Source organism: Dasypus novemcinctus, chromosome 31, assembly GCF_030445035.2.
Source record: "Dasypus novemcinctus isolate mDasNov1 chromosome 31, mDasNov1.1.hap2, whole genome shotgun sequence".
Taxonomy (NCBI): Eukaryota; Metazoa; Chordata; class Mammalia; order Cingulata; family Dasypodidae; genus Dasypus; species Dasypus novemcinctus.
This window is the reverse complement of record NC_080703.1, coordinates 43,394,982-43,407,377: the sequence shown is the minus strand read 5'-3', so window position 1 is coordinate 43,407,377 and position 12,396 is coordinate 43,394,982. Positions and strand designations below refer to the sequence as shown.

At 44.0% G+C, this 12,396-nt stretch overlaps 1 protein-coding gene across 1 annotated transcript in view; it reads right to left on the bottom strand.

Annotated features, from left to right (window-relative positions):
• The window catches only part of COL6A6 (collagen type VI alpha 6 chain), a 135,872-nt gene that overhangs the window by 42,515 nt on the left and 80,961 nt on the right, over window positions 1–12,396 (bottom strand). Inside the window, exons 21-23 of the mRNA XM_058290639.2 lie at window positions 7,064–7,099; window positions 5,491–5,553; window positions 3,701–3,763 (exon numbers count right to left, since the gene is read on the bottom strand). Coding sequence (XP_058146622.1) covers window positions 3,701–3,763; window positions 5,491–5,553; window positions 7,064–7,099 — 162 coding nt within the window. The remainder of the gene's footprint in view (window positions 1–3,700; window positions 3,764–5,490; window positions 5,554–7,063; window positions 7,100–12,396) is intronic.

Genomic DNA, 12,396 nt, shown 5'->3' with positions numbered 1-12,396 from the left:
CTTTTGGATATAATAAACACAAGTTCTTCCAACATTCTAGAAAGCATGTCTTATGGGAACAGTGTCAGAGATGGACATTTTAAAATCCAAATTCTGAGAAAGCACAATGACCTTCCTCTGTTATTAACACTTGGCATCAGATTTTTCCTTTGGGATATCCAAACATATGGTTAAACTGTTAAGAAGTACTTATTATAAGTAATCCTGAAAAAGTAAATTGAATTCATTTTCATAATCTTTTGCTATGGTTGCTATAATTTAAAAGTAAATAAATCAAATAAGCATGTGTTTAGCAAATTTATTTTGTTCAGTAAAAATAATTGTGCCATTAACCTTTTGGTCTTTAAAAATTAAAAATGTAATAAATTGTACATAAAAAATATCCTAGAAGGGAGGACTGTTGCACAACCAATTGGATGCTAAAAAAGATAATAATGATTTTCCTGCAACTCCCCATCTTTCCTCTTCCTTCTTCAACTAAAAGGGAAACAATCAGTTTCTTCACCCTCCATAGCTCTTCAACCCATCCCCTTCTATTTTACTTCTACCACCGCATGGCAATAGTTCCATTGACCTTAATGTCCAATCTAGTTGCCATTTTTCTATCCTTACCTTTTTTGACTTTGATCACATGCTTCCTGAAACATTTCCGTTAACTTCTCTAACACCAATTACCATGATACTTCCCTGGTCTCTTCTCAGGAACCTACCAAGACTCAACCCTCTTCCACTTGCCTCTGAAGCTTCCTTGTGGCCCAGGGCTCCATCCTCTGACCTCACATTTCCCACTTCACCCTCGCCTTCCTGAACGACACCTCCACAGGTTCACACAGTGACTCCTGACAGGCGTCTGCAGGCCAGACCCAAGCTTACCACCAGACCCAGGGATTAAAATGCCTACTGAACATCCCGCAGGAATTTATTATAAAAATATCTACGTGAAATCACAGTCTCATAGTCTGCTCCTCAAGGACTGGTACCGCCCTTTACATCTCCTGAAACCCAAGCCAGACACCCAGTAGCCACCATCGACTCCTCTCTCTAATTGGTTTCAAAACCAATTAGCCACGAGTCCCGAAGACGCTGTCCTCTTTCTGCAGCCATCCTTCTCCCGTCACCATGGCCGTCACCTATCTTCAGGGCCTCTAGCATGTCCCCTCAATTCCTGGCTTCCCTGACTACAGCAGGCCTCTCTCTGACCCATTCTCTGCAAAAGAGTTAGGGTGATTTGAAACATCAGGCTGATGCTGCCACTTTGCCTGAAATTCTAAATTCTGAATTCTGAGCAGCTTCCAGAATAAAGTTTAAGATCTGCTTATTGTGTGAAGCTCCTTGAAATCTTGGTATTGTCTGTCTCTGTAGCCTCATCTCCTGTGATTACTTCAACCACTCTATGCTCATGCACATCAAACGATCTAAGGTCCCCAAATGCTTCTTGTGGCTTCCTGCCTCCATGGTCTTGGGCAAGTTGTCCCCTTAGGCGGTCCGTTTCTTTGAACAGGGAGAAGTGTTAGTTTCCCCACTGCTAAAACCAATGCCGCACAGCGCGCTGGCTTAAACAGGGATTTATTGGTTCGCAGTTTCGAGGCTGGGAGAAGTCCAAAGTCAAGACATCAGCGAGATGATGTTTCGTCCCGGGAGCCTGGCGTTTTGGGCTGGCTGCTGACAGGGGGTCCCTGGCCCTTCTGTCACAGGCCCTGTACGCGGTGGACTCGTCTCCTTTTCCTGCCAGTTTCTCCTCCACGTGCCCTCTCTGTACATCTGAATTGCGTTCTCTTCTAAAGGACTCTGGTGGTTCCGACTAGAATTAATACTTTGTCTGATGCTCCATTTCTTTTCTAGGCATTGGTTATGTTGTGGTAGGACCTAAAGATCAACCCAACAAGAAGGGAACAAGGAAAGTACAAAAGACTATGTCATTTCTTTCAAATTCTTTCCTCCTATTCACTGAGCCATGACTGTATTTCTTTTATATAACAGCTATACGCTTGCCCAGACCAGCATGTTTGATTTATGCAGAGCACCCCATAACACTGCATAAGTTAATGTCTTCAGAACACTGCTGACAGAAATCACATCCTTTTTTCTAAATCGCATCCCTTTTTCTAAGAAAACCTTTAAAGCTCACTCTTAGAAAAACACTCATGTCATTCCTCTTGAGCTATAAAACAAAATGAAACCTAGGGCAGTGGATTTATCGAGCCAATAAAAAATAACACTCTCGTTGTCTATCTGATTGTGTTTGTCTCCATGGTTTTCCTTTGAAAATAACAATTTTGAGATCACATTCATCATGTCCTGAATTTAGAAAATTGTACACATCTTGGAATCACTGTGTTGACATGGGTATTTCAAGAAAAGCAAGCTAAGAAGGTAAACCATGCTTTCCAGCCAGATAAGTAGAAGAGCTACACCAGGAGTTACCTTTTGACTAACTCTGGCAGTGCCAAGAAGGTGAATGATTTATGACTTACAACCAAACAGCCAAAGCAAGATTAAAGAGGACTCACTTCGTGGAGGTGTACTACAAGGAGAAATGGAATAACTCATTTGAGCAGCAGCCACTTGGGCCCAGCTTTGGATTCCAGAGCAAGGGAAACACCACCTTTGGATTTCAATCCACCTACATCTCGATATTATATGTAAACAGATGAGGTAATTAACCCATATATATTCTCCTTGGCATTCACTTTTTAAAAAAATCTCCATTTGTGTGCCAGCTAGCTTTTTAACGATTCAGGGATATAAATGCAAAACAGTTGCTCTTCATCGATTTACTTCTACAAGAAAATGTAAAAGGAAGTTGTCATGCTTTTTAAAGTAGCACATTCAACAAAACTGGGAACTAATATCCTCTTGAGGAGTAATTAAGATGCTCTGAAGTATTGTGTCATGAGACACAAGCGTTTTCAAGTAGCTCCTTGGATACTCTGATGGTGCTCTTAGCCACTTAAGTGTTGAGTCACTGCCCAGTCTAACCAGTGGACCCAAGTGATGCTTCCTTTTATCCTCGTATCAGCTGAAGGCACAAGTCCCAGCTGTGTCTCCTTCACCCCTTTAGGGATTAATTCATCGACCGGCTGTTTGTTGTGCCTTCCTCTGGGTCCAGCTCTGCTCTCCTGGGCGCTGGAGATATGGTGTAAATAATAAAGGCCCAGCACTCAGGAAGCGTACAGATAAACACACACCACGGCAGCAGGAGGTGAGGGTAGGGTCGTGGCGGGCCTCTCCAGGCGCGGTGGGGGAGCAGCATCCCCGCCTGAGCTCTCACGGGAAATGCAGACTCTCAGGCCCCCTCAGGCTACCGAACCCCAGGCTGCAGTTTAACACGCTGCCCAGGTGTTCCTGAGCATCTGAGGTCGGAGAGTGCTCTCGGCCGTCCTTCCATCCAGGCGTGCGTTAGACTCACCTGGGGAGACCGTCCTGGTCTCCCGGGAGGTTCTCATGCCAGGGTTGAGGACCCCTCCCGCAGCCAGTGCTCGAGGTGGGGTGAAGCCCCTGCGGGCGGGGGTCCTGGCTGGAGGGTTTCTCAGCCTCACGGTCGCTGCTGGGCAGCTCGCGGGAGGTCAGACACCGCCCTCCACGCCACCTTCCACCGCGGCCCCCGGGAAACGCCACCGCCCGGGGAAGAGCCCGCCAAGACGCTCCTACCACGAGCACGCCCGAGGCCAGGTGCGACACCGCCTCTCCCCATGTGTACCTGGGGACCTTTACTTCCGAGACTTCCTTTTTCTCCCTTCTCACCAGCAGCTCCTCTGCGACCCTGCGGGCACAGATTTCGAGCATTATTTTATGCCTAAGAGGAACACTTGAGCACCAACTTGAACATAACAAGTGGAAGTTCTCAGCCAGTGTCACGGGCAGGAGTGGAAGGAGCTCTGATCTCTCCCTGGTCTGCCTGGAGCCGCCGAGCTCGGCAGCACCTCCCGGGGGAACGCTGGGCCAGTCTGAAACCGAGGCAGCGACTGGGATTTGGAAGAAATAAAACGGAAGAGCTGAATTTTTCTTTATTGCTCTCTAGTCATCCCTAAGCATCTTTATACTCCAAATCCCTAAATTTCCTATGTTAATAAGAAAAAAATATCCTGAATTATGAAAATCTGAAATTGGAAGACTTAAATGGGTTTTCTGGTCAACAACTACACTGAAGACTGTTCATAAACGAGATAGGGAACTGGGTAGGATGAAATTTAGATATTTCTCCTTCTGGAATTTCTCCTTCTCTTGCCTATTAGCCATGGACCCCATACGTTCTGCAAAGCAACTCTCATGTTGTGTTTTGTTTTTGCATCCCTCTTTAAAATGTCATGAAAAAGAATAAGGGCCTATGAAATGGAAGAAGGGATGCTGTAGTGCTACTTGCTTAGCACAAAATAAAGCCAATTTATTGAAAGGGTTCCTTCCAAGTCCAGTCCCAAATAGTTCTCATTTGCAGGTAAGAAAAACATTCTTCAGCTGGCAAGTAATGACAAGGAAAAAGCAGTCAGGCTAGAAAAAGAAAGAGGTCCGAGGGAAGACTGCTTACTGCTCTGACATCTTGGTAAAAGGCGGACAAAGTTTCTCTTCTGATGTTTAAGGATATTTTGCCCAATTTCCGTGCATCAAGCTGCCAATGTATAATAGTTGCTTTTATTTTATTTTTTTTAACTGTGTAGATTATAACTTTGAAAAATAGCAGAACCATAGCTTGTCCTGCATATGGCAAACATCACAATTCTTTCTCAAGCTTTCACAGCTGAAAGTTTGGGGGGGAAGAAAAGGGGCCCTAAGCTTTTGTGGTCCCCGTGCTCCTTTCAGCTCAGGCTTGCTGGCCCTTTTTCCCGCTCTCGTTCATCATTTTAGGCTCTGTTGCCCCTCTGGCTCATGCTCGCCCCCCTTCCCTCGTGCGCTGGTGTAAAGATGGAGGAGGTTGTTGCTATGGGGGGAGGTATATGGGGACCTCATATTTTTTTAATGTAACAAAATATAAAGACCAAAAAAAAAAAAAAAAAAAGTTGAAGCCCCAAACACAAGATAAAGAAAAAGAGCCAACCACCGCCTGCTCCCTGCGAAGGAAAGGGTGTCGAGGCAGCTCCTGCAGGAGGGGGCCAGGCAGGAAGCCTCGGCCCTGCTCCACTGCTCACCGCAGCCATGCTTTCCTCCAGGAGACCCAAGCCCCGTACATCCCGCCACCCAGGCCGCCACGCTGAGCTCCGGCTGTGCTGGCTGCCCACCGCTCCCACCCGAGGTGCCTCATCTCCTGGAATGCCCAGCGCTGGCCCCAGGGCCCGGGGTCGGCAGCCCCCGAGCCGGCCCTCCTGTGGCCTCGTGGCTGCACAGGACGTGGTCTAGGAGCTCAGAGCTGCCCGGGCCACAGCCGCGTGGCTCTGCTGCTCTCCTGCCCTGGCGCTGAACGCCGGAAATTCTCCAGGGTCTGCGGGTTCTCCAAGGCACCCTGTCCTCCCGGCCCCGACCTTCCAGGGCTCACACCCGATCCGTCCCGGTACCCACCTGAGGCCCCTTGGGTCCCAGCGAGCCTGCAAGCCCATCTGGCCCCGGTGCGCCTCTTTGCCCCTGCGGTGAGGAAGAAGCAACTGTTATAAATACCTTTCCAATCACAATGATAATGCACGATCTTTGCAAAAAAAAGTGAAAAATAAAGGGAAATGAAAGAAAAATATCTTTCATAATTCCATCCAGCAGAGATAACCACAACTACTATTTTGGTGTGTTTCCTTATTGTCTTTATACACACACACACCTTCCTTCTTTTCCTACAAAGTTTGCATTTTATTATATTTACCTTTAGTATTTGGCCTTAAAAAGACCTACAGTTTACTTCACATTTCCCTCAAAAATCTCCAGGCATTTACATCACATGTATTCAAATGAATGAAATATCTAGGGATCAAAATCGAGCATTCTCTTCACCTTGCCCTTGGACTCTATCACCGAAAAGAATCCCAAAAACAGTAAGGAAAGATGAAGAAAGCCAAAATTAGGCAACCAGCAGGACAGCCCCATTTTACACTCAGTTGGATGTGCCTAAATGTCCTGCGTTGATGCCCTTTCCTCAAAATCGGAAAGAGGAAATTTCTCCTCTCCTCCTCCCTCAGATCTCATTTTATTTCATGCCCCTTTTCTTGGTTCACTGTGTTTTTTAAAAAGTATAACTCTGAAGTGGAGGGAGAAGGGATGTCTGTGGATGGGAAACTCTATTAGCCTTTGTATATCTGTCAAAGTCTTTATTTTACATTCACTTGTAGTTTAGGTAGATATAAAACTCTAGGCCAACAGTTATTTTTTCTCTGCACATTGAAGATATTACTCTGTTGTTCTCTGTCATGTATTACTGTTGAGCAGAAGTCTGCTGTAATCAAATTAGTCATTCCTTTGTAATTAAAAACTCTTCTCTCCGGTAGTGTTTAAGATGTTCTCTTTAACATTCTGGAGTTGTACCATGATGCAATTGAGAATGAATTCTTTATCCTGACTGGATTTTTAACCTGAGGAAGTGTTTCTTCAACTTGTAAAATCCTCAGTCACAACTGTTTTTTTAATAAATATTATAGGTTCATGAAGCTTGTATGTTGTATCACCAACAAATACAAAGGAGATATGATATGGTTTTTGGTCTAATAAACCTTTTGAACAAAGCATCCAGAATATTTAATTTGTATTAGAGTTTCATTGCATTCTCTTGGTTTAGACAGGTTTTCATGCAAATTCTAAGCAAGGTCTCTGAGTTAGTTGAACAACAATCTAAAAAAAAAAATCACCCACTGAGTTACTAGAGCTTATACCTGAATCTGAAACAAAGTTAAATTTAATAATAGAGTCAAGTACTGTCTGTGGTCATTAAGTTTTACGGTTTTTGAGGAAAATACTCAAACTTTCATTTTCTTTTATGATATGAGTTCTTGAAATTGCAGCCTGAAAGTTTTTCAACATTTTAGTCCATATCTGATGCTATCAAAAAGCAAAAGAATTTTAGACTTGGAAGAGCCTTTACAGAGCCTTTATTCGTCCCTTGATCAGACACTGAAAATTTATCACGTAGAGTTGAGAAGAGAAATCATTTTACCTCTGGACCTGTACGTCCCCTTCGGCCATGAGCTCCCTAAAATAGAAGGAAAAAGGGATGTGATTAACTCTAAGAAAAAACATGTTTTATAGTTTATTTGAACTACAAATGAACACCCTAAGGCATGGACATAAAGAAGTTCTCACATGGCGCTGAAAGCATTCAGTCATTGCTGCACGATGAAGACAAAATGTTGTCATGTTGCCTTCCTAGGGCAGCTGAGACCACAGACAACAAATCTGCTGATATTTCTGAGGACAGATTGTGGGCAATAATTCACTCTTATTTGGTGCAGACCACTGTTTTACGAGGGCTGCTCACAAGCTACAAAATGGACTGATGTGAATTTTATTTCTTTCCCTTTTCCCTGAACATGACCAAGTAGGCCAAAAATTAGGAGTGGAGTGGCCAAAAGGCAGGAAGCATAGGAAAAACTTGGAGAATGGACTCCATGCACTTTATTATAAACTTAGAAATTAAAGAGAGCCAGCTTTAAATTTATCTCCCCTGCCAAAACAAAGCCAAAGAATACGTTACCTGTCAGAAATGTAAGAACCATCCTAAGTGTTCAAAAGTTACTCGATTCAGCAATCAATAGAAATTCCAATCAAAGTAACAGTGCAAAATCCAGAGGATTTTTCTAGCTACTCTCATGTGGTCTGCTATGGAAGGTTAGAGACTAAGTATATTCCAAATCAATAGTTCATAGACCTAGAAATCGAGGCACCAAGACATTTTACTGTCTAACTTAGAATCTCTCAGGGGGTCACAGCAGGACTGGCACCCAGGATTTTTAACAATTCAATAAATATGAGACAATATTGTTTGATGGAAATTTAAGATGTTTTGGTCCAAATTCTCCAAGAGGGGGGCAGATGTGGCTCAAGCTCCCACATGGGAGCTCCTGGGTTCTGTCCCTGGTTCCTCCTAAAAACAACAACAACAACAAAAAAAGCAAACAAATGTGAAAACCAACTCAGGGGAGCCGATGTGGCTCAGCGGTTGAGTGCCAGCTTCCCACATACGAGGTCCAGGACTCAATCCCTGGCCCCAGGATCCAAAAAAATAAAAAAAATTCTTCAAGAGACCAGCATTGCAGATTTTACATGTTGCTAATCGTATTTCAGTCAAAATCTATTGTTATCTAGAAAACAGACTGTGTTTCAGAAAAGGGTTAAAGGCATTATTTCCTTAAAACGCTGGTGATTCAGTTTAAGATGAAAACCTAAATCCTTTGAGGAAAGAAAAGGGTTCCTTCCAGTACTACAGCACAAGGTTTTGTCTGACGGGATCTGATTCGTTTCCATTTCATTCAGAACCACCTCCACCAAGGACCTGTTACCCACAGAGTATGCTGCATGGGAGCCAAAGGGAAGGCACCAATGAGGCATACACACACATATCCTGGCTCTCAGGAGACCCTCACAAATATTGACATACAAGGCCCTAACCTGGAGGATGGAGCCGTGGGTTTCAAAGAAAGCCGTCCTATCCCGTAGGTCGAATTAGGAAAACCTTCCCAGGGGAAGAGATTTTGGAGATGGGTTTCAGAGGACGGGTAGGAGTTTTATAGGTAGAGTATACAAGAACTCTTTCCAGCAGAGGCACAGCCTAACAGTGGAGTGGAGACAGGATAGTGGTAGTGGCAAGAAAGCCAGCCTAGATCAAAGCTGGGAGGAGGTAAGGGAAGAGGAGGGCTCAAGGCTGTGGCAGGAGACGCGTGTGACCAGAGCCCGGCTGCGGGCGGGCACCTCCGTCTGTGGCAGGAAGAACTTAGTGGAGCGCCACGTCCAGGCAGCGTAAAGAGCTTCCTGTGTGACGACGTCCGGGATACCGGGCCCTGTTGCGGTGTTTGAACTCCGTGAGTACACACTCGTTCCTGCGACTCTGGGGTGTGGCTCTGAAAGGGCACTCCAGGTCGCCCCTGGACAGTACCGGGGAGAGGAAGAGGCAAAGCAGAGCTGCTAACTCAGGCCTCTGGACGGAGGGGAGCCGGGCTTCGGCCGCCCTTGCTTCTCATTTCCTCGGCCACAAGAAGCTGTGCTGCTTCTCAGCAAAGTCTGGTCACAAGGAGTCGGCTTGTTCCACGGCTGCCTTCTGGCCCCTTCCGTCCCTGACCTGTCTTCTTGCCACTCGCCCCTTCTCCCCTACAAGCTGTCCTTTTCAGGGTGGCCTCTCCCCCTACAATGGGGACTCAATGGAAGCCAGAGAAGGAAGGCAGATTTAGCCTTGCAGGAACATTTGGCAACATGTGGACACAACCTGGGTGTGGCACTTTGATACTATTTATAAATTCCAAAAAAGGTATTTGATTGTTTGTAAACTGGTCTGTTCCTCTGGGCGTAATCCCCTTTGATTGTATTAGATTCAGCTGAGATGGCTCTGATTAAATTATGTTAAGATTAGGGCTTTGATTTGACCACAGTATTAGGGCACGCAGGGTTGAGTCCCTATCCCCTTGGTGGGGATAAAACAAACTCTCACACAGAGAAGAAGAAATATGAGGAGAGAGAGAAGGCTCCATTAGACACAGCAGAGGCCCCAGGGAGAGAGATGAGCCTGTAGTCTACAGCTGACCTTGTGGAGAGACCAGGGCAGCTGAGCCCAGAAAGAAATGAGCCCTGGGGAGAGACAAGCCCTGTGCCAGCCTACAGCTGAGATTGGGAGAGGCTGGGACCACGGAGCCTCAAGAGGGAAGAGGAAGGCTGGACCATTGCAGACGTCGTCCGCCATCTTGCTTCAACATGGCGCAACTGCCTCTGGTGAGGAAGTTCCTCTTACGGTGCCTTGAGTTGGACTCTTTAGGGCCTGATGACTGTAAGCTTCTAACCCAAATAAATACCCTTCATAAAGAAGCCCGCAGATTTCTGGAACTTCACATCAGCTCCCCTCTGACTGACTAGTACACTGGAGGAGGGGCCATGCTCTGGCACGTGGTGGGTAGAGGCCATCACAAATAACTATCTGAACCCAAATGTCCTAGAGCTGAGGCTAGAAACTTAGAAACAGGCCTCTGAGCTCCTTGAGAGCCAAGCTTGTGTCTTGTCTGACATTGTAGCTAGAGGAGTTGCTGGGCGTGCTGTGGGAGTTCAGTAAATATTGTCCAATGAGTGAAGGTCAGATTTGGCCAACTGCTGTGGTTTCCCTGGGTGCCATCCTCCAGTAATTTTCAGCTCAGCAGAATATTGTACTAAGTTGACTCAGCGCTCAATCTCTAAGTACATTTTAAAGGTTTGCCGTGTGAGGTATAGAAATTTTTTTCTTTCTAAAAGAAAATGACTTTACTGTTATAAAAATGATATATGCTGATTTTAAACATTCAAATAGAGAATAAACAATAAAAATTTTAAAATCACCTCAAATTTTCCATCTACAAAAAAACCAACATTAAGATTTGATAACAATGATTCCAGATATATCTTTCAATTCATGTTCACAGAAAGAAGTCTAAACAGAGGGCTTTTGAAGGAAAAGGGGTCACACTACTCCTGATATTTTACAATTAAAACATTATATTTAATTTTACTTGGGTTTAATTGAAGAAAAACAAAATAAAACCAAAAGAGTGGACATGTCAGGTGGTAACATGTCCTGACAATCAGAGCTATGCACTCCTGAAAATTCATCAAAAAGTAGGAGAATGATTATGAAAAAGTCAGGAGGTAGGGGTTGGTTTATAACACACTTTAGCTGAGGACGTTCTACGTTAACTCCCTACAGTGGAAGATGAGGGCAGGATATGCCTACACTTCTTCTCCCACCTTTCCCGGCCTCTGCATTTCATGGGAGTTTTAGATTGTTAGATTGTTAGGACGTGTGACATTTACATTTAGTCGTGGTTTCTATGATTTAATCTTATTTTATATTTATGGAGGTTCAAATTCATTGTCATAAAATTTTGAGGGGATCCTGGGGACGCTATGTCCTAAGTTTTTGAAGATCTGAGAGTGTTGATTACTTACATGGATAGGAATAAAATCTTGGACTAATCTTTACTTCCCTCAACACTGTGCTCTTCTGGCTGTGAATGTTGTGAAAAGGAGTGAAGACAGGCTGAGCTGTTTTGTTTTTAAATCTTTTCTGCTTGGAAATTCTCACAATTCTTTCTTTACATACCAAGTTTAGGGTAATTTCATTAAGATGTTGCTCAGTGTTGATATTCCTGTATTCATTTTTTTTCTGAATCTGACAGTGCCTTTTCTATCTGCATCTTCAAGTACTTGTTTCGAGAAGTTACCTTTTGTTACATCTCTGGGCAGTTTTTATCTTACATTTCATCTGTTTACTTTAGGAGTGCAAATTGTTCATTTGGTGATATTGTAGCTCTGTTACAGCTTTTGTGGCTTCCTCATTAACATATCCCTGACTGTATTTTCAGCCACATTTATTCTGATTTTTCTTTACTTTTAATTTCTTTTGCTGTTTTTGATGGTTGCACAAAAGAGAAAAAGTGCAAAAAAAAAGTCTTCACTTGGCCATCTTTAGCTGGAAGTCCTATTTTTATTTCTGAATGACACAGCTGAATCCATAACCCAACACAGGGGCCATATTTCTCAAAAGATGTTGGTTTAATCAACACATGATGATATGCTATAGCCTCTGGAGAGGCTGAAGCCCCCATAAAACAAAGCACATCGCACATGGCAGCTTTTCCTGGATTATATTCTCTTAGTTGAGCATATTTTCCAGGGTTATGTAAACTGGCTACACCCTTTCAGAAAATGAAATGAATAGCAAATGCATTTCTTTGTCTTTAGATATACAAAAACAGCCTTAGTAAAGCACTTTCCCAGCAATCAAATTCTGTACATTTTGAACATAAGCTCTGCTCTTATTTCCATTCTATGCCTTGAAAAAAAGAGGTGGGAGGTGTTCCAAAACACAAAAATATTTTCCCGATGGAGTGTAAGTAGCTGGTTCTATGAACCTCTTCTGCTCAGAAAATACAATGCATAATACATGTAATTTACTAAACTAGTTTTCATGTATGCCCAATTTTAAAACATATATTTTTATGGGGGAAGTAGAGGAAGTTGCAGAAGCCTGGATGACAAACTAAAGAATGGGAAGAAACATTGCAAAGTGAGAAAAGACAGGTCAAATATAGAGCCTAAAGCAGGCACTTAAGTGTATTTCATTGACGTTCTCCCTTCTTATTGAAGATTTTCTTCCACCATCTTTTATGCTTTTCTAAGCAGCTGAGCCCAGAAATCATTTTTTAAAAGTACTCATTGTAGAAATAACAACAAAACCAACCAACTCCACCAGGCGAGCGGGGAGCCGGGCGCTGGCCGCTCCCGCAGGCTGCTTTTCTGTCCCCCGCCCCCAGCTCC